This window comes from Mustela putorius, unplaced genomic scaffold, assembly GCF_011764305.1.
Source record: "Mustela putorius furo isolate JIRA1106 unplaced genomic scaffold, ASM1176430v1.1 tig00000228_pilon_pilon_pilon, whole genome shotgun sequence".
Classification (NCBI taxonomy): Eukaryota; Metazoa; Chordata; class Mammalia; order Carnivora; family Mustelidae; genus Mustela; species Mustela putorius.
In genome coordinates, this window is record NW_025421322.1 from 25450888 (window position 1) to 25472892 (window position 22005).

The 22005-nt window shown below is 41.9% G+C and overlaps 1 protein-coding gene and 1 long non-coding RNA gene across 2 annotated transcripts in view; one reads left to right on the forward strand and one right to left on the reverse strand.

Annotated features, from left to right (window-relative positions):
• The window catches only part of FER1L6 (fer-1 like family member 6), a 111688-nt gene extending 90970 nt beyond the window's left edge, over positions 1–20718 (forward strand). Inside the window, exons 35-40 of the mRNA XM_004743522.3 lie at positions 782–870; positions 1354–1452; positions 3681–3922; positions 5268–5431; positions 18043–18143; positions 20105–20718. Coding sequence (XP_004743579.3) covers positions 782–870; positions 1354–1452; positions 3681–3922; positions 5268–5431; positions 18043–18143; positions 20105–20288 — 879 coding nt within the window. The 3' untranslated portion in view covers positions 20289–20718. The remainder of the gene's footprint in view (positions 1–781; positions 871–1353; positions 1453–3680; positions 3923–5267; positions 5432–18042; positions 18144–20104) is intronic.
• Positions 10309–17666, reverse strand: LOC123391463. Its single transcript, XR_006606168.1, has 3 exons — positions 17402–17666; positions 15980–16264; positions 10309–11001 (listed from the first exon to the last, which is right to left on the reverse strand). It is a non-coding gene; the product is annotated as an uncharacterized LOC123391463 (long non-coding RNA).
• Positions 20719–22005: the final 1287 nt, after the last annotated feature.

Consider the following 22005-nt stretch of genomic DNA (forward strand, 5'->3'; position numbering starts at 1 on the left):
TACCTTCTTGTCTGAGCTCATGGAGTACTTAGAATGAACACAACAGAGCTGAGCATTGAATCCACTGGGCCTTCTCCCCACATGGGCACTCGGATCCCTTGCAGCAGGTTAAATTCTGATGTATGGAATCCAAAACAGTGAATGGGAGGCCTTATTCTGACATTAATTAGCCATAAGACCCATATCATTTCTTTGGCTGCTCTAAGCCTCCGTTTCTTTTGATGTGTACCACAGAAATATAGCTGGGCTAAGCAGTTACCGAGATAATGATATTAAAGTGCATTAAAAACAATGAAGCATGATACTTCTGACAGATAATATTATTTTTTTAATCCTTAGGGATTTATAGAAAATGCAGAGTCAGCAGACAAGGGTTGAAGCCAGACTCTGCTACATATTGTCTGTATAAGCACGGGCAAGATATTTTCCCATCTGTAGTAGGAATAATAATATCCACCCATTGGGGATATTGGGAGAATTGATATGTTTTTTCAAGTGCATCGCATTGTGTCTACCACATAGTAAGTGCTCAGTGAGGGTTTGCTTGCCTATCACCTGCTCTTAACATATGTCCTGACTAATTCTTAATAAAAACACAAGTTCTGTCTTTGTCAACCAATATCCTAAGCATGTATAATATGAATAATATCCATATGATAAGATATGATGTGATATATATCTAATATCCTTTTCTAGTAAAAGGATCTGTTAAAACCACGAATGATCAGTTGCCCACGTGATACCCCAGCAAAGTTAAAGGGGATCTTCTTTTCTTAACCAGGGCCGCCTGCAGATGTGGGTGGACATGTTTCCCAAAGACATGCCTCCACCTGGACCTCCTGTTGACATATCACCAAGGCAGCCAAAAGGGTAAGTCAGCTGCAGCCTATGGCAGCCTATGACTACGGTAGCCAACTAAAAGATCTTGACAGTTAATCAATTACAATAATTGTTGCATTGTAGTGTCAATTACATAAATCAGCTGACACCTGATAATCATCTCTCACTTCCCATCTGGCCATTTACCACAGGGATGAGTGGTAGTAATTGTAACAGTAGTGATGGTTGAAAATGCTGGCCCCTGTTTTATGTAGGGGCCACTGCGCTTCAGCATTCTGCAACAACCTGAAAAATGTCAGCTAATGGAAGCAATTTCTGCTCAGAGAACTTCATGTCTTTGGTGATTCCAATAGGACACTTGGTTTTGATGGAGCCAAGAACTTAAGTGTTGATATTTTTGAACTTGGTAAAGTTGAGGAAGCTTACTGACTCACAGCACTATCAGAATCCCATACACACCGGCTAACTCTGCTTTCAAGGTCTTCAGCCTAATGCTGCCTTCCTTCATCCCAGATATGAATTGAGAGTGACTATCTGGAACACTGAAGATGTCATTTTAGAGGATGAGAATATCTTCACAGGACAAAAATCAAGTGATATTTATGTGAAAGGGTAAGATCATCAACAAACTCCATGTCCCCTCTTCTTCCCCTCCTCCTCTCTTTAACCCCAAACTGAAGCTATGCCTCATGGAAAGCACTCCACCCACCTCCTACAGAGGAAGCCCATCTTATTCACCTTGGTAGATAAGGTCACTTTCTTTTCAAATATTATTTGGTTATTTTGCTAGGATTATTATCTTATGAAAATATTTTTGTGAGAAAATTTTATTATATCAACATCTTTTTCCATTAAATGTTGGGTACCTAAGCTTTTTGAGTGGCATTCAAAATACCTTTACAGCTCAAACAAGTAGAGAGGTGTAAAGCAACTGATGAGAGATTCAGTGTTAGGAAGGTTGTAAGATGAAGAGAGAAGCTCAAAGTTGCACCTTACTCTTTGCTAGTTCTACTGATAGGAAAGATGTCAACCTAGGACTCGGGAAACGACGCATTCTCTCTGTCTCTCTCATCACAAATGCGGCCCTTTGAGCCCCTAGTCATGGAGGCAGATGAGGTGGTAGAGAATCAGAAGCAAAACTGATTCAAACATGACCCCTTGGATAAGACCCATCTCAGAAGTAGTGAACTCATCTCAGCTTCCTTTTGGTATATCTTTGCCTTCCCCAAACAGGGAAGCCTCTTCTTCATTGGCTCTATTTCTAGCTTTCCATTGAATCCTATCCATTTGGCTTACCAAATAGCCATCCTCACTGTCCATTTCCATCTTTACACACCACCGCCATAGTTTTCCTCTCCATTATTTCTTGCTGAGGCCACTGGGGTGCCATGTGGATTGCTCTGTCTGTACTCACTCTTGCCTCCTGTAACTTGTTCTCTATGTTGAAACATGGGTTATCTTTTCAAAACACAATCTGATCAAACCAGTCCTATACTTTAAACCTTTTAGTGACATCCTATTTTCTTTGGCTGAAGATCTAGATCCCTAATATGTCCTAAAATGTCCTATCTGACTAGCCCCTCCTATCTCTCCAGGCCCACCTCAATCTTCCTTGCTTTGTGCTCTCTAGTCATGCTGAACTTCCTTCCCACATTAGAATGCACCATCACACCACAGGGCCCTTGTACCTCGCTTGCTGCTGACTTCTGCCTCTTCTCCCCCAATTTCTCCAACCCCTTCCCTCTGTAGCTGTAGCTCTATGAAGGCAAGGACCACCTCTGTGTGTTCCCATTACTCCTCTAGCAACTAGCACACTCCTTGCCTCATAATAGATACCACATATATATTGGCTGAGTGAGCACCATCTTTACCTAAATAATTGCATCCATACTCTAAGTGGTACCACTCCTCTGGGTGGTCAAAGGAGGATCAAGACCTCCTTCTCTGACTTGTGGGGACAGAATGTCTGCTTTCAAAAAGCAAGTGGTTCAGAATTATCAATTAGTTTGAATTAAAAGCACCTACTTTCTCAATAATTCACCAGGGATAAGGTATTAGGGGAAAGTGTATTAACGGTAGCTTACTCTATACTGGGGATGCAAGAGGAAGACCAGAAAAAAGGAAATAACATTGTGTGTAACTTGAAGTACACAAAGCACCTTCCAGCTATTACCTCTTACAGTTCTTCAGAACAACCACATTTTGAACTATGAACTAAGTACTGTCATTGCTTCCATTTTGCAGATGAAACAGAGGCACAGGGGGGTTGGACAGCTTATCCAGGGCTTTCCAGTTAGTAATAGCACAGCCAGGATTAGAATCCAGGTGGGTGAAGACAGGCTTCTACCCTCCATGCCATGTTGATGCAGGCCTGCTGGGTTTTTGAGGCCCAGAACCAGTGAGGAGGGAGCCAATCACAGGCCTGATACCATGAGTCTAAACCAGGACAACTGTAGAGGCCCACCAGGGTAATGAGTGCAGAGGTGCGACCCTAACAGGAGCCCTCGGGGGAGAGGAAACTCCAATTATACTTTCCCTTCACATTTTCCAAGTCTTCCCTCTTTACTGCATGGGGCTTCAGGGTCTCGCCAGTATAGCTGAAGACATCTCCTGAACCTGACTTAGAATGATGTCTCTATCTCGCTTCTCTTTCAGACCCTTTGATTCCTATTTTTCTCTTTCAGATTCAGTGGAAACTTCCATCTGAATCTAACTACCATAATTTAAAAACTATTATCCGTGACCACACTGAAACTAGTTAAATCACTCTCGATTAGAATGATGCCTGAAAAATGTACTCAGGGACTCAGGTGTGTAATTCTTTTTCTATCTTTATTCAGGTGGCTAAAGGGTCTGGAGGATGACAAGCAGGAGACCGATGTGCATTACAACTCCCTGACAGGCGAGGGGAACTTCAACTGGCGCTTCCTGTTTCCATTTCAGTATCTCCCAGCTGAGAAGCAAATGGTCATTACCAAGAGGGAGAACATCTTTTCCTTAGAGAAGATGGAGTGTAAGACACCAGTCGTGTTGGTGCTCCAGGTTTGGGATTTTGAAAGGCTGTCCTCAGATGACTTTCTGGGTAAGCCAGTGGCTTTGTAAAGTTCACGTTAATGTTAAGGGTTTTGTCCCAGTTTTCGGAGAGCTTGGTTTGATATAGCTACAAGGATAATAATTTCAGTGCTATTTATGATAGCAAAAAATTAGAAACACTCCAAATAGCCATTCATAGGGGTTTGGCTGAGTAAGTTTTGGTGCATCTTAATGGTAGAAGATACGTTTTCAAACAGACTTAAATTCATCTTTGCCTTACCACTAAGAAGATGTTAAATTTTGAGCTCATTACTAGTCCCCTCTGTACCTCAGTTTCCTCAGGGATAGTAATATTACATACCTCAGAGAGCATTTGGAGCTCTAAGGTTGAAGTATGGCTTCAAATCTAATGTAATTTTAAAAATAATATAATTTAATATAATTACATTTAATATAAAATTATCATAATTAATATAATTTAATGTAAAATTAATATAATTTAATATAAAATACAATTTAATTTAGTAATTTTAAAATAAAATTTAAAACCATAGTAAGCACTCAATAAGTGATAGTCCAGCAGCCATTAAAATATTTGAATATTTAATGAGTTGAAGAGTTGTACAGGATGTATTGAGTGAAAAAAAAGGATGTAGGAAAAAATGTGCAAAACACATGTCCATATGGACTCAGAGGCAGGGGTAGTCAAAGGCAGGCAAAGAAAAAGGACTGACATAGGATAAGAACAAATGTGTAGAGCAGTGATCACCTTTTGGGGGATGGAATTATGGAAGATTTTTCTATTAATTTCTGGTTTATGTACATGCTCTAAGTGCTTTCAGTTAACAAATAATCTATAATAGGGAAAGGTTATTGAAGAGAGAGAGATAAAATAATCTTGTAATATTATCTTATTTCCCATAATATTCACTCATGGAAAATACTTTCTTGAGAGCCCACTAAGGTCTTGGACAGTAGCTACAAAGACAGTAAGACTTAGTCCTCCACCGGGAGGAGTTGAGTGGACTCAGAGGGAGGTGAGTTGGGGGAGGAGGTTCCCTTTGGTGGATTCATGCTGAGGCGGAGGAAAGCTCAGAGGACAGGGACATAATCTCCACACACTCAGGGAGTAGGCAAGATGTCCAGCAGTGACAACACCCGAAGTTCTACATTGCAGCTCTGCCCTGTCTTCTACCTGCTGCTATACTGGGTGCCTCGAGGGCACCAAACATGTCTAGGTAATACTTCTATCCCACAAACCTAGTACATGCTAGTGATCCCGTGGTGCTGGCTGAATGACGAGTGAGTGAGTGAATGAATGAATGGGTGGGTGGGTGATTGGTGGTGATGGATACTAAAGCCCTTCCATGACTATCAAAGGCATCTCTTCACAGGCTCCCTGGAAATGAACCTCAATAGTTTCCCCCGAGCAGCCAAGTCGGCCAAGGCCTGCGATCTCACCAAGTTTGAAAATGCGAGCGAGGACAGCAAGATCTCCATATTCCAGCAAAAGCGTGTGCGGGGCTGGTGGCCTTTTGCTAAAAGCAAGGAGCTCACAGTAAGTGGCAGCGGTAGAAGACAGGGTTGGGGGCAGACAGGGGCCATATGCTCTTTGAATGAGTCACTTTGTCAACGTCAAGGGCCTTGAAGTGACACAGAGCGCTTTAGGGCAAAGGTTCTGCTGAGAGGCAAGAATTTTCACAATTTTATAAATGCATTAAGCTTCTGTATTTCAGCATTCTTGATTTAATAGCTATATCAGGGTGGTTTTCTAACCTCTTAGCTTGAATTTATGTCCTGGGCATTATTATTTTTTTTTCAACATTTCTTGAAATTATGCATTAAGTCTTGCCAAATGTACAATTTTAATGGAACAACCTCATCCCTTCACCCTCAAATGCAGGACTCAATTTTAAAAGGGATCCAGACTTTTAAAACTTCCTTGAGAGGGTGGCAGCAGGGAGAGCCATTTCCCCCTTTCCCTGAATTGCTGGCCTGGTCCATACTATGTGGCACATGCTGTGGATGCTTAGTCCTTTCACAAATAGTGGGAAGGAAGTTCTGCAGGCTTCTTAGTGTCCCTCCATAAGGGACGGCAGATAACTCACGTGATGGGCAAGGTTGGGAAACGGGAGTGCACTAGTGACCCCTTTCCATGCTGCCTCCTCCCCTTGGTGGAGAGCATGTTCTGCCCTCTGCTCCTGTGCCCAGTGGCAAAAGCACACCTGGGTTGGAATAGTCTGATCAAACCTGGTTCTCTCTTGCTGTTGTAGAGGCCCAGTGTGTGTGAGGCAAGGATTCTCTTTGCACTGGGCTGGCCTGACTCCATGGCATCTAGTTTTATTATATTTTCTGGAAGATTTTCTCTTCCCGCCATTCTCAGTTGAATCTCTGGTGCGTGAGGTTGGGTCAAGAGAATGAGGCTGCAGTCCTCATGGGCTTAGCCCATAACTGATCTCAGTCAGTGAAATTGATTGATGAATGGGTAAATTCACTGATGAAGTCAGCCTGGCCTCTACCCTCAACCAGCTCAGAGTCCAGTGGGGCAGATGGGTCTACAACCCAGTTCTGCAGGCAGTAGTCAATGTATAAAAGACACAGGGAAAGAAACGAGAGGAGGGAGGGATGTACTTCTCTCTGAGCATGTTGAAGAGTCAAGGAGAACAGAACATCTGTTTTTCAAGAACAAAAGCTGATGAAAAGGCATTTTCTAGAAGAAGAAGAGGGTGCATATCTCCCTTGAGTAGAGGAACCATGAGGAGCAGAACATGGAGGCATGAAGTATCCCTTTGTGGAAGGCTGACTGCCCGCTGGTCAGAGTTGCCAGAGCGCAGCGTGAGGTTAGGACACAGGGACTGCCAAATCCCAAAATCCAAATTCATGTCTTTTGATATAATTCCAGGTTCTATAAAATCAACAATAGTAATGATGTATGCATGATTATATAATGGCCGTCGTTATAATTTATTGCATGTTTATAGCCCTTTAGAGTTTGCAAAATATGTTCAGACTTCTCTTATTTCATTCGATCCTAGTTGAGTCTTTATTTTCTGTCACTTATGTCTTTCTTCATTTCTTGCAACACTTTTTTATTGAGCATCTATTAAATGATAGGTCCTGGGAATAAAATATGAGTAGTAACAGTCATAGTTCTCTGCCAGCATGGAGTTTCTTTACAGTCCAACATCAAAGACAGACACACACATGTTGAAGAGTTGGGATTTTATCCTCAGAGCAATGGGGAGCCATGAATGATCTCCCACACGGAGGTGAGGGTATCTGACTCACACAGGAAACACAGACCCTTATTGCTTAGGTGGACAATGAGTGGGAGAGAGTCACAATGGGAGAAAGAGAAGAACTAGGCAGACCTATAGGAAGAAAATGATAAAAATGTGCCTGAAACATAAATCCAGAGAAGACTCTCTTTTGAGAAGGACAGTTGGGTCACTGTGTCAGATGCCTCTGAGTGGTTATATAAGAAGCAGAGAAGTGTCCATTGGATTTAGCAACACGGAGATCACCAATGACCTTTTGAAAAGTAGTGTTGTAAAGGCTCATAGCAGCACTGTTCATAAGAGCCCAGAGCGGAAACATCTGCATGTCAGTCAACTAATGAAGGAATAAACAAAAGATGTTATATCCATACAATGGGGGATATAATTTGTCCATAAAAAAGGAATAAAATGCTGATACAGGCTCCAACGTGGATGGACCTTGAAAATATTCAAGTGAAAGAAGCCAGTCATGGGATGCCTGGGTGGCTCAGGCGGTTAAGCATTTGCCTTCAGCTTGGGTCATGATCTCAGGGTCCTAGGATGGAGTCCCACATGAGGTTTCTTGCTCAGCAGGGAGCCTGCTTCTCCCTCTGCCTGCTGCTCTCCCCCTGCTTGTGCTCTCTCTCTCTCTCTGACAAACAAATATATAAAATCTTTAAAAAGAAAGACGCCAGTCACAAAAGACCACATTGATAGGAAACGTCCAGAATAGGCAACTCCATAGAATGTAGATGGGTGGCTGCCAGGGCTAGAGGGAAGGGAAATGGGGAGTGACTACGACCCAGTACAGGATTTCTTTTTAGAGTGATTAAAAATGTTCTGGAATTAGTGCTGGTGACTGTACAACTTTGTGAATATACTAAAATATATTCATTGTGCACTTTCAAAGGATGAGCTTTATGGTATGGGAATTATATCTAAATACTTAGAAAGCACTGTTGGAATGGTGACAACAGATGTAGACCAGTACGTACTGTGGAGCAAGTGGGGAGTAAGTTAGCAGAGACATGGGCAGATGCTAAAAGCCTTCACGATTCCATCTTTCCCTCTTCCCCCAAACCATACCAGCTTTCCTCAGCCACTCTCTTCCCCAGCCACTCCCTGCTCCCTCCCACACCCCTGCTTTTCTAGGGACTGGTACTTCTGCCTGGAATGCCTTGATTCCCTTCTTCTCTGGGAAATCTCCTCCTTAAGTCTTTTGAGACTCTTTTCAGCAGTCACCTCCTCTGAGAAGCCTCCCTGATGTCCTAGCTGGGATGGGCTTGCTGGCCTTCATGCTTCCATCCCTCTTGTGACACTGATTTGTAATTGTCTGTATTCATGGTTCCTGGTTCTTCTGCTGTGAGAGGCCTGAGTCCAGAGAGTGGGTCTCTTTTTGTTCATTTTTGGAGTTTGAGGTGTCTCACGTGGTGTCTCACACAGAGTATGTGCCCAGTACATTGGTACTGAACAGGTCAACAAATAAGACATTGATGCTACCATCAAAGAGATTATATGATTTCCTTCCCTTTTCATTCAGTGTACCAAACATGTAGGAAGTGTTCAACAGATAGTCTCTGAGAACAAACACATCAGCACACATTTCCTTATAAGACTAAGTGTCACAGTAAAAACTAGTGAAAGGGAGGGAGACAAACCATAAGTGACTCTTAATCTCCCAAAACAAACTGAGGGTTGCTGGGGGGAGGGGGCTTGGGAGAAGGGGGGTGGGGTTATGGACATTGGGGAGGGTATGTGCTTTGGTGAGTGCTGTGAAGTGTGTAAACCTGGTGATTCACAGACCTGTACCCCTGGGGATAAAAATATATGTTTATAAAAAATAAAAAATTAAAAAAAAAAAAACTAGTGAAAGGGTCTGTGGACAAAAGGACGGGACCGATACAAAGCGAAAGTTAAGCAGGGCTTTATTTCGCGCCAAGCATCGAGAATCAAACTGACCGGCCAGGGACGTCTCTTGCAAAGAGGTGACCCCTCTCAGCCTCACAGACTAATTTTTATAGAGTAAAAGCCATGTGGTTGAGCCAGGCTACACACAGGTGTCCAACTGAATTACAATTCACTGTACAGTAGTTATTTGAACTAGCCTATCACTCTGGGCAGGATTGGTGCCCAAAAGGCAGGGCCCACTTTCTTGGGTGGTTAGGGAGGTGCTTTCCTGATTGGATGTCTCCACCTGGCTTGGCCCATCCTTGTATTCTGGGCTCTGTTAACTCCCCCTGACCTGACACGTCCTGGTATATGGGCTCTGTTGTCAGGGGCTGGTCAGTCATCTTTTACTGGTTTCCCAGACTTGTTTCTAAGTAAGTTCCTCTGGGCGGGCAGGGTCAGTCTAAGTTTACTGCATAAACAACAAAATGGCTCATTCTGGCTAAGAGGCCCTTACACTAGAGAACAATGTGCCAAAGAAATAGGAGAAGAGAAGACAAGTAGATTTTAATGGTTGGAGGTTCTGAGGATGGAGACAGGTTGTTTGGGGACATGTGGAGAAGGGAGGAAGGGTGTTTAGGCTGAGACAGTATGTTTTCCTAGATTGCAGTAAGTATTATGAAGTGATTAAGACCAAAGAATGTAGAAGCAGACACCTTAGGTTTGAATCCTGTCCTCTCCTGACTAGGTGTGTGACATGAGGCAAGCTACTTAATCTCTCTATGCCTCAACTTTCGTTATCTATAAAATGGGGATTGAATACACACACACACACACACACACACACGTGTGTGTGTGTGCTAAAACCCCATGGGGGGTTTTACTCAAGTAAATGAGTTAATATACATGAAGTATTTAGAACCATGGAAAGAACGGAAGACTGTAGTAAACAGGCTGTTTACTCAGAGCTGGCTGTGACAACAGAGTCAGCCACCATCTTTCCGGTTTGGTAGAGATTGAAAGGCAGGGGGAAACTGGAGGGAGAGAGGAACCATGAGAGACTGTGGGCTCTGAGACACAAACTGAGGGGTTTGGAGGGGAGGCGGGTGGGAGGTTGGGGGAGCCTGGTCGTGGGTATTAAGGAGGGCGCGTCTTGCATGGAGCACTGGGTGTGGTGCATAAACAATGAATTCTGGAACACGGAAAAGAAATTAAAACACACACACACACACACACACACACACACACACACCAAAGGCGGGGGAGTGGGGGAGCTTTATAATAAAAAAAAAAAAAAAAAAAGGAAGATACCAGGTTTGTTCTGATTCAAGGTTGTTGGGAGGCAAAATAACTAGAAGGGGAGCATCCTATGTGACTGGCTAAGGAGGATAGTGGGGGTGGGCACAAAAATTAGGGCATCCTCCTCAAATAGGCAACTTGGAACCAGGCACCCCCGGAAGCTGGGAGGGACGGGTGCTCTCTCCCTGGATGTGTACATTGCAAAGAGATGGCTCCAGGGTCTTTGGGAAAGGTGGGTCCTTCTAGGGCGTACCTTCTATTCAAAAGAATTTATATGCACTTCAAAGAGTACCCAAAGGTCTTCCAATTACATTTTCTAAAGTGACAGCGCTTAGAAAAAGGAGAGGGAAATCTCTTCCTGTATTTTCCACAGGAAATGTTAAGCTCCTTGTTTTTAATTTGGTTTTGTCCTTACACATCCTAAAGGGAAAGTGAGGATTGACTTTGTCCCTAGCCCCCCAGCAGCCCCCCAACTGCTGGTTTGGCCTGCAGCAGCAGCAGGGGTATAACCCAGCTGCCTCTCTTTTCCCTCAAAGGAACCCATAACCACACAGAGGAAGCCAGACCGGTAACCTTCTCCCAGGGTGGCAGCAAGCTGGATGGGCTGGGAGTCAAGAGGTGTCACGGAAAACCTCAGTCCACCACCTTCGGAGGTCATGCCATCTCCAAGTTTCAGTTTCTACGGCTGTAAAAAAAAAAAAAAAAGTGTGTTGGACTGGGTGCCCCCAAGGTGCCTTTCCAGTACAAACACTCTCTGTTTCTAAGCTTCCTACTGCCCCCCTCCTGAAGCCAGCACTCAGGAGGTCACAGTCCTGTTCCAGGCACCAGCTGGCCAGCAGGGATTTGCTTACCGCCACTGCCACGTGCCCAGGCTTATTTTTAAAGCTACTTCTCTGTACATGCAGGCAGTGCAATTTAGACTTCGGTAACACAGAGCTCCTACTATGGAATGTGGCTGTGCTCATAGTCAGTGAAAAACAGCCACAGGTAGGATTTGCAAATAACAGGTACCCTTGGGACAAAAGAAATGTATATTGGACAGGTAGGTCCTATATGAGATATATTGCACTATGCATGTTATACATGTTATCTTACTAAAAGCCGCCTTTAAAGTAATCACTGCTTAGAAGATGAAGATCAAGAAGTTTCTTGTAGAGGCGAATCCCATCAATTGATAGTTAAATAGACCGCCTAAATCGCAAGAACATCAACAACTAAAATTAAAGGGGAGGTTTCTGTGCTTCTGGTTTCGTGTGAAAAACCCTCGTCAGTAGCTACTGTGGCTACACACTCATACACTAGGCAGTAAATGTTCTACAATGAAAGAGGCAAATTCCTGGCATCCAGAAGTTCACAGCTTAACTGAGGAGGTGGTAGACACACACATCATCTAAATAGTATGTGACAAACTCAGATTCTCTAGGAGCAGAATGGGTATGAATTTTCATGTAAAGGTTATTTTAAGACAGAGTAGGTAATACACATTTATAGGAAATTTAAAAGACACAAGAGTGTAGAGGGAAAGAGAAATCACCCTCATGCATACCACCCAAAGAAAGCTTTTGTTAATGTTTGGGTTGTGCCCAATTTGGGTAGGTTTTGGTTGATTTTACATAGTAGGGATCATTCTATATTAAAAATAGGGCCTTTTATGTTTGGTTTGGTGTTCTAATGAGCACTCCCCTACGTTATGGTATCAATGTTGTATCAACTTTTAGTAGTCTCAAAATAGAAATACCCGTTTAATCGTTGTGTTATTTCTTCAACATCTATTCATTTTAAAACATTAAAATGTGGAAAAATTGGAAGAATAGGACAATGATCAACCGTTTATCCACCACCTAGATTCAATACTTGTTACTATTTTGCTGCACTGATTTTGTCTGTATATGTGAGTACACAGTCTCTCGCTGCCCCAACCCCACACACATACTTATTGGCTGAACCATTTAAGAGTAATCTATAGACATTCCAACACTATTCCGTTTTAAAAAAACAAAACAAAAACAAAAACCCCCGCCAAAACCGAGTAAATTTGAAGATCTAATTGGCTTTATTAAATAATTTGTGAATAGGGCAGTATCTCATCTACCAAGTAAAGAGGAACTCCCCAAGTTAAACAAAAGGAAGGTTTTTAAAAGCAAAGAGATGGCATGAAGGAATTTATTAGCAAGAAATGCATTATTCGGGCAAGGTGCCCTCCTTAGAGGAATGAAAGTGTGTCTATCAGTAAATATCCAGGTTGAAATTTCCACATTGGCTGACCAAAGGTTAAATTCCTGGGGCGGGGGGTGGAGGGGTGGGTAGGAAGGAGATTGCATTTAGGGTAGGTTTTAAATCTTGGATTGTTGACATGGGGCCTTCACCTAAGTAACTCCATCAGGGGCCTGTGGTTTTCTATTTAACCATTCCTGAATACTTCAGCGTGCCTCTCCTAAGAATATGAACATTCTTGTACATAACCATAATGCCACCATCACATAGAAGAAGCTAATTATGATCACCCAATCTGATATCCACACCGTATCCATTTCTCCATCTACAAGAAGGATACCCTATTACTCTCAAGATGTATTTTCCAGCTGTTTTGTTGTTGTTGTTGTTGTTGTTGTTGTTTTCAAAACAAGATTTAGTCATAGTTCATCTGTTGCTTTTTGGTTATTTTGTCTTTTTGGTTCATTTTGTTTTAGAACGGTCCTCCATCATTTCTTGCCCCACGACAAGACCTATTTGATGAAACTGGCCTCACTTGTCCGATTGTTTTCTCAAGACATAGCTTATCATACTCTCTAGGCCCTGTCTTTCTGGTGAACTAGAAGAAATTTAGGTGTAACAGCATTATCAGGATCAGGTTAAACATTTTTGGTAAGAATACTTAAGACTTGATGCTGTTTATTTCCCGTTGATTATGCCAGGAGGCACAGGGCCTCAGACGTCCTCACTAGTGGTGACTGTGTTTACTCACATGATCGTGCTGGTGACCATGAGATCTTTTCATTGAAAAAGTACATTTTCCTCTTTACAATTGGCAAGGAACCAGTGGGTGACACTGTGGCACTGTGGGAAATCCCTGCCCTGCCACCACCTTCCACCTAATGGTGATTGTAATTAAGTATTTCACTGGGGTTGCAAAGTGATTTTTCTAATCCTTTCTTCCTTCTTTACCCTTCCTTCTTTCCTTCCATGCATCCATCTCTATTCATCTTTCCATTGCCTAGCTGTCTAGCCGTCCACCCACTCATCTATATATCCCTGTCGTCCATCTGTGTATCTAATTCTATCCTGATTTTTTCATTTATTAGTAAGAATTCAGCTGTTCAGAAGAGCTTTCTCTCAACAAATGGAAATAAATTATAATCACTGCCTCCTCAAAAAAAAAAAAAAAAGACAAGAAAAATGTTTAATTCTATCAATTCCCACACTGTAGAATCAAGAATTGGTACAAGAGGTATCTCCAGGGGTGGTAAATGGGATTTTTTTTTTTTTTGTCTTGCATTTTCCCCAGTATCACTATGGACTTATTCAAGCTTTACTACAAAGCTGTGATCACCAAGTCAGCATTGTACTGGCATAAAAACAGACACATAGACCAGTGGAACAGAGTAGAGAGCCCAGATATGGACCCTCAACTCTATGGTCAAATAATCTTTGACAAAGCAGAAAAAAATATACAGTGGAAAAAAGACAGTCTCTTCAATAAATGGTGCTGGGAAAACTCTAAAAAAAAAAAAAAATAATAATAAAATAAAAATATTTTTTCTAGCTCTCTTCACTGAAAGGACCTAGAAGTAAAATCACTAAGTAGCAAGAAGCATCTGGATCCTTGTTTCTGAATACCAATCTCTACTGAAAAAACCAGGCAGGTGTATTTGGCTGATTCCCGGTCAAGGACAGATAGAACACAAGATGAGTCTGGGACATATCATTGTGACAAATAGGGCAATTTGAAGAGTGACAGGATAATGACTGTGCTTTGCATATTACGCCTTTTCTGAGTTTTGAATTATTTCCTTAATTTATCTGCCCAGAAATGGCATGCTTAAGTCCGGCATGCCATTTCCCACAAAGTGAGAATTGATAGAATTAAATATTTCTCTGTCTTTTTTTTTTTTTTTTTTGAGGAGGCAGTGACTATAATTTATTTCCATTTGTTGAGAGTATGACCATATAAGGTAATACACATACTTACGTAGGCATCATATGTATCCGTGCATATATATGTGTATACACATGTATGTATATATGTGTGTGTCACTCTTCCTAAAAGACTTTGTCAGCATACTTCCCCACCGTTAATGTATGAGAATACCTTATCTCATACCACTGAGAGTTGTTTTAATAAGCAACAATTATCACTGAAGAAGGCATATCTGACCTAAAGGACCCACCTCCCTCCCCAAGGAATCCACTCTCTGGGCTCAGTGAAGTTCAAAGCCCATAAATAACACACTCCGTGCAAGAAATCCAGTCTTTTCCGGACCTTTCCTGGTCATTTTTTTCCATCCATAGATGTCATTAGGTTAATAGATAGTCTCTCAAGTTGTCCATTTTTTTTTTTCTAGCTCTGATCTAAAATTGTGTTTGGAGGATATTATTAGCTTAAGACCTCTACTTGGTGCTTGGTTGAGTATCGATAATTAAAATAAAACTGGGAACCTTCTGTGTGGAGAGATACAGAATGAGGAGTGGTATTTATCAGAACATGTCAGGAAACACTTTCCTCCTGGGGCCCGTGATATCAGAAAAAGACTCTGTAAGCACTTAAGCAGGACAGTGAAGTGGGGGCAAGACCCTTCATGGTAGTAACCCATGACTTCTATGCCTAGAACAGAATTGATTTCATATGCTCTGCTTCTCTTTTCTTTGCTTTTTTTCCCCCCTGTGGGAATATGGGTCTTCTCTGGGTGTTTTTTATTTGGGCAGATATTTCCTATCAAATTATGTGTTTCCATCCATGAAATAGTGTTGAAGGTAGCAACTATCATCTCTTTAAGAGTTTGCTATTTACCAGGTGCTAGGTTGAGCACTGTATATATGTTATTTCAAATATCTGTCAAAACAAATCTGTGGGGTACATGCTATTAACCTCTCCAGGACAGCGAGACTGAAGCAGGTAACTCACCCAAAGCCACGCAGCTGGTGAGTGCTAGAGTCCAATTTCAAATGCACACCTGTCTGCACCAAATCTCACTCACTCAACTCTTACACCATGCTATGCTATGTGATCATAATCCTTAAACTACCCAAGGTCATCCGTTAGATGGAAGCGACAAACATATAATGCCATGGCCATGGCAAGGATTATGACGCTTCTCTTGAACATTTCAAAATAGGCACATTTCCTTGCTGTTAAATATATAGTTTGCTTCTTTTCTTCCATAGAGAAGGGCCTCTTGGGCACAGTGAGTAACAGGGGATGGGGTTTGGTGTCATAGTATCTCAGCACAAAGCCTGGTTTTGTAATGCAGGTTAGCAACCATCATCATGCCTTAGTTTCCTCAGCGGTATGGGAGTATAGGAAGTAAAGATGTCTACTTCACCTGTTGTCAGAAGGTTTACATGGAATGACGTATGTGTGGAGCACCTGTGACTGAGTTCATTACCAAGCAGTGGAAAACAAAGAGCCAACTGTGATCCTCTTGCCCTGGTCCTAACTTACTCACTTTTGATTTTTGTCCTCTTTTCCAAACATCCTGGAGTCCAGCAACTGGGTAGTTAGCAAATTAGTTAGGAACTAGTTAGCAGCTCTTAATCTGACTCTCTTTCAAATGCAGATGATTTAGATGAGGCTTCTAGCAGATAAATACACTGTTCAGTAGCACTTATGTCACCTCTGGAAGACCTCTGGGAATTTTTGCATATTGCAAAGCCCTCTGCCATGGGTGGTAGGCTGGCCTCTTGGGTTTCTTCTGGTCTAGCTTTGCAGGGTCTCCTGTCTTTCATGAAACCTAGAAATAGAGACAGAAGTTGCCCTAAAGCCCATCTGGCCATTTGACAGGTATGGAATCTGAGGTACAAGAAGACAAATGCCTTCAAGTGATAATTATGCTGAGAATAACCCAATCATCTCATGTTAGAATTGGGAAGGTTCTCACAAATCTTCTAGTCCAGCCATCTGGCAAATGCATGAATAAGTTGGGCAGCCCACTATCATGGAAAGAGCTTGAATTTTGGCATCATGTGGACCTCAGTTCAAGTTCCAGTTGGTTGGCTTTTGCCTGTGTGACCTTGGGAAAGTTATTTGACCTCCACTGCTTCATTTTTCCATCAGTTAAAAGAAGACCAATTTGCTTGTTGCTGTGATTTATTGATAGATAGATAAATTGAAGGAATATAGGCAAAGTGGCATTCAATAAGGAATCACAGCTACAGATGCAGTAGTAGTACTGTGACTCCACTGTTGATAGAGATGGAGTGGAGTGGAGTGATTAGACTGGACAAAAGCTTTTTATTCCTTCTTTCTTGGTTTTCAGATATTCCCCCAAATACCTGTATACACAAGCCATTACCTATAAGGCCAAGATTTGTCAATAGGAATGACAGACCATATATATCTGTGTTTTTAAGGAACATTTCTGCATCATTGGGCACGTAATGTGTTCTGAGTCGGGCCAGGGTTGTAGCCTAAAAAATGAACGAGGCCTCCTAGATTTGAACTCATGACTTCATTTGTAATATGCCCACTGCATTTCTTTACTAATTCAGACAACCATGCCACTGTCTCTCTTCTCCAATTCAACCCCACCCTAGATACACTACTCTTCTCTAATTTCTCCCATGATTACATTTTCATGGTTGCCAGCAACCATCCTTGCTGCTAAGCAGTCCTGGCTCTTGGTGGGGGGTGAATTGTTAAGTTAACACAGACCCATTGGTTCATCAGAAACTGTAATCTTTTTACTGAGGTAGAAAAGTTTATGTTCCATCCACATATAATTCCAAAATGACAAGAACTAGAGTTCCAAGAGATCAAGGATACTATTTTTCTTAATCAGTAAGTCCCCAGTGTCTAGAACAGTACCTGGCATACAGAGGGTCCCTAAAAGTAGTGAACGACTGAACAAACAAGAAGGAGTGACCCTTACCTTTTGCAGCTATCTTGTCTCATGCTTTGATGACCCAAGACTTACATCAGTGCTAATAACGCACTGCGTTCTGAAGAAGCACCAGACACAATTTTCAGACCAAAGGGGCTGCTTCTTTTCCAAGGAGAAGAAAAGAGGAAATTCAAGTAGAGAAGCGTAATTCTGAAACAATGTGTGCAGACAACAGAAACCATGAAGGGTAACAGAAAAGCCGTTCTGCAAATGTAGGGCCCCACCTGTTGCCTCTGGAGAATCATTGGCAGAGAAGAAACTGTCAGATTAGAAAGGGCTCTGCCACTCAGGTAATTCAATCCCTTTCTAATTGCTATTGAGTTTCTGTAATCAGTTATCAAACCTTTACAAGTGAAAGAGCCCAGGCAACCAAGGATACGTGTGTCTGTGTGTACAGGTGGGACCTCTCCTTTCACAGAACTCAACAGCAACATTGTTTCAGAGCTTTTACTGTTCATCATAAAAATGGTTTCTCCCAGAACGGAAAAGGTAACAATCTTTCTCAAAGCAAAGCAGCAGGATGGTCAAAATACTTCCTGGCATTTTCCCACACTGGACACTGCTAGAAGGTTGCCATTGCTCCCAGGAGGTCTTTGTGACTGGAAACTGAAACTTTTGTCTTTGTGCAGGGCAAGGTGGAAGCCGAGTTCCACTTAGTGACAGCAGAGGAAGCGGAGAAAAATCCTGTCGGAAAAGCCCGGAAGGAGCCAGAACCCCTGGCCAAGCCCAAGTGAGTGGGGTTGGGGATAAGAGCATAGGAAAGGCCCTTTGTAGTTCCCAAAGCAAGGGACAGGGCATTTCTCTAGAGGGCCCCTCTGGGAGGACTGAGCCACAAGGAGGCAGCCAACAGGTACCGCCAATCCAGGTAGCTTTTTGTTGCTATAATTGAGAAATATTCTAAAAACAATATAGACTGGGAAATGGAGAGGGTCCTATTCTGTAATACTGCTTCATGAGCATTTCTAGAATAGTTTCATATATTTTTTCTAGTCTTCTTATGTGAATATGAATTCCACATGAATTTTTTTCTACTTCTTGTTGGATCAAGCATTCACAATTTTCTTAATGTTTCATTTATCCTGTGCTGCAGAGTTTTGCTTTGTTGCCATAGTGGTCAGAATTAGGATTTTTTTTTAATGATTTTATTTATTTATTTGACAGAGAGAGAGAGATCACAAGTAGGCAGGGGCAGGCAGAGAGAGAGAGGGGGAAGCAGGCTTCCCGCCGAGCAGAGAGCCCGATGCAGGGCTCAATCCCAGGACCCTGAAACCACAACCTGAGCCGAAAGGCAGCGGCCCAACCCACTGAGCCACCCAGGCGCCCCCAGAATTAGGATTTTTTTAATGCCTGTGGAAAATTCCATAGACTTGGTGCCCATACTTGACTTGATCATCACCCCATAATTGGATATTTAATTTACTTCTACTTTTTCCATCATTGTAGTGTGATGAAAATATTTCCCTTTTATAAGTTATTACTTTATGTTTTTAAGATTTTGTTTATTTCTTTGAAAGAGAGAGAGTGAGAGAGAGAGAAAGCACAAGTGGGGAAGGGGTCAGAGGGAGAAGGAGAAGCAGACTCCCCTGCTGAGCAGGGAGCCCGACCTGTAGCTCAGTCCCAGAACCCCAGGATCATGACCTGAGCCGAAGGTAGCTGCTCAACCAACTGAGCCACCCAGGTGCCCCTATAAATTATTACTTTAGAATAAATTCCCAGGATGCCTGGGTGGCTCAATTGGTTAAGCAAATGCCTTCGGCTCAGGTCATGATCCCTGAGTCCCAGTATTGAGTCCTGCATCATGGTCCCTGCTGAACAGGGAGTCTGCTTCTCCCTCTGACCCTCTCCTCTCTCATGCTCTCTCTTACTCTGTCTTTTCTCTCTCTCAAATAAATAAATAAAATCCTTTTAAAAAATAACAAAATAAAATAAATTCCCAGAAGTAGAGTTACTAGAAGGATTACCCTAATGAATTTAATCCATGGTTACATATCAATTAAAAAGTAAATATATGTGGTTATGAAATATGTATACAAATTACTCTTTCAAATTGTATCTATCCTATCCTTCCAGAAATCCCTAGTGTCTCAAGATGAATGGTCCCTTCTCTGTAATTACTTTTCATCTATCACAATGTTAGAAACATAATGGATACTTACTTACTCGTTAATTCATAAATATTTGTTGAGCTCGTACAATGTGTACTTACTTTACAAAAACTACTTTGAAGAACACAAAAGAAATCTAAGACATAAGTTCTATTCTAAGAGCTTCCAATCTGTTTAGGGAGAACACAGACTCATAAAATAGTTAACAGAGTATAGAAGACCAGTAGGTTAGTTCCAAAAAGAGCTAAAGTCAAGTGATAGATGAAATGGGAATTTGGAAGGAGGGGGATCTTTGTGAACCAAAGTGGTCAAGGAGGGCCTCTTAGAAGAAAGGGCTGAGCTGATTAGGGTTGGATGAATGGAGGGCTGTCAGACCTCCTCTAAACCAAGTTTTAAAATGATGCAGGAATCATCACCCAGAATGTTGGATCACTCCTGCTTCAAGGCAACATGAGCTTCTCCCATTCCCAGGCATCTCCTTATGGACCTCCAGGAAGTGGGAGTCAGAAATACTTTCTTAGGTCTGGAGAATCCCATGTGTTGGCATCACGGCCCTCTCCTGATTTTTCTCTTGCTTCCCTCGCAGCCGCCCAGACACCTCCTTCTCCTGGTTTGTGAGCCCCTTCAAGTGCTTGTACCACCTCATCTGGAAGAACTACAAAAAGTACATTATCATCGGTTTCATTCTGATCATCCTCATCATCTTCCTGGTCCTCTTCATCTACACCTTGCCTGGAGCCATCAGCAATAAGATCGTTGGGGGCCCCTAGAGAATCATGGAGGATTGGGCACCTCTCATTCCACTAATCATCTCTTCTTCCTCATATCTAATATGTAAGAGCATGTGCTCTGTGCAGGCACTGAGCTGGTGCTAGGAGGATGAACTCAAAGGGTCCAAGAACCATTCCTTATATCTATCTAAAGACAGATCAGCTCTTTTTGGAGGAAATGGGAAAGGAGCCTCCCCTACCTGCTCCAACCCTGGCCACGACCTTCCAAACTCACGAGCCTGAAGCCATGTTTTTGCCCAAGAATGGCATGAAATGATGACTCCTTTGCCTCAGAGTAATCAACAGTGACCTCAAATTGACTTAAGCGAATGTTTTCTTTATGTAATTGGTTTTATTCTGAGAGGTCTAATTCTGGGTCTGAGACTTATTGGGAGCACTTTCTTTTAAATAAAATTTTTACAGCAAACAACCTGAAAGCATTTTTAGCAAATTACGAGACATTCAACTTGTCCCATATATCTTAACCTTGTTTAATCCTTAGAGTTTATAGAACACATTAACTTATTTAGGCTCTGAAACTGGCTTGGAGAAGACTTTTTATCACCTAAAATACTTTGCTGTTGAAATTCCCATCTAGAGATGAGATGTTGCTGGTTTTCCATAGAAGTCAACACTTAAATAGAATATGTTCAGTATTCTTGGCTGCATTAAATAGAATATGTTCAATAGTAGAAATGAATTCTGGAGAAATCCACTTGGATTTTCACTCTATGGCAATTTCCAAGTGGGAATTTTATAAATATGAAATATTATTTTGTGTATGCGTGTTGGGGGGTTATCTCTATGATACCAGTAGGAATTCTCTTTGGCCAGATATATAAGCCCCAACAAATATGGTGTTTCCATACACCATGCTGTGAATGACCACCCTTGGCACTATTCAGCACTTAGTCTTACCACCATATGTAATAAGTACTATCATGACTCGCAAGCACACATCAATTTCAAAAACAGTCCCAGAAATAATATCCTTGTCAGCTGGGGTCAAGTTTCTTTTGAAAGAAAACCTTTGATTTTTCTACACTGTCTAGATCTGCCACCGCATCTAAAGCAGAGAGTGGAAGTGAGCAGCTGGTGTTCTGAGTTAAAATAAGGAAACAAAGGAATTGAAGTGCTTGGCCTCATACACAAATAGATAGAGCAACCCTATCTTCTTTCAAGCAGGAGAGGCCATTTGATAGTATTGAGGAGGCTGTATGGGGGTTCCCCTTTCAACACCAGAAGCACCTGGGCTACTTTTTTCTATAGATCATTTTCCACATATGTAATTCTTCTAAAATGAAGGATATTTACTTCCACATGGAAAATCATTCTAGAATGTTCCTGGTTGATCGAAATAAGATTAAAGCATGTGCTGTGTGATCTTAGATTTAGTGTTGTTAATTGAATTCTGGCCCTAGGTGCTCACTGCCTAGTAACTATAATGCCCTATTTTCCTGAAGTGTTGAAAATAGAACATTTATGGCATTGGCAAGGTTTCCTGGTGGTATTCGTTACATAATCTGTGCTTATTCTTGCTGTAGAATAACACAGCCACTGGGAGTGGTGGAGTCAAAAATACTTGATGGAATAGAATGCATACACTGAGTGCATTGTAAGTTAAAAAAAACAGCATATAAGTTAGAAAACTGTATGTACAGCATGATATAAAAAGAAAACACATATACATGCACAGATAAAGCCTAGGGGAATAGGT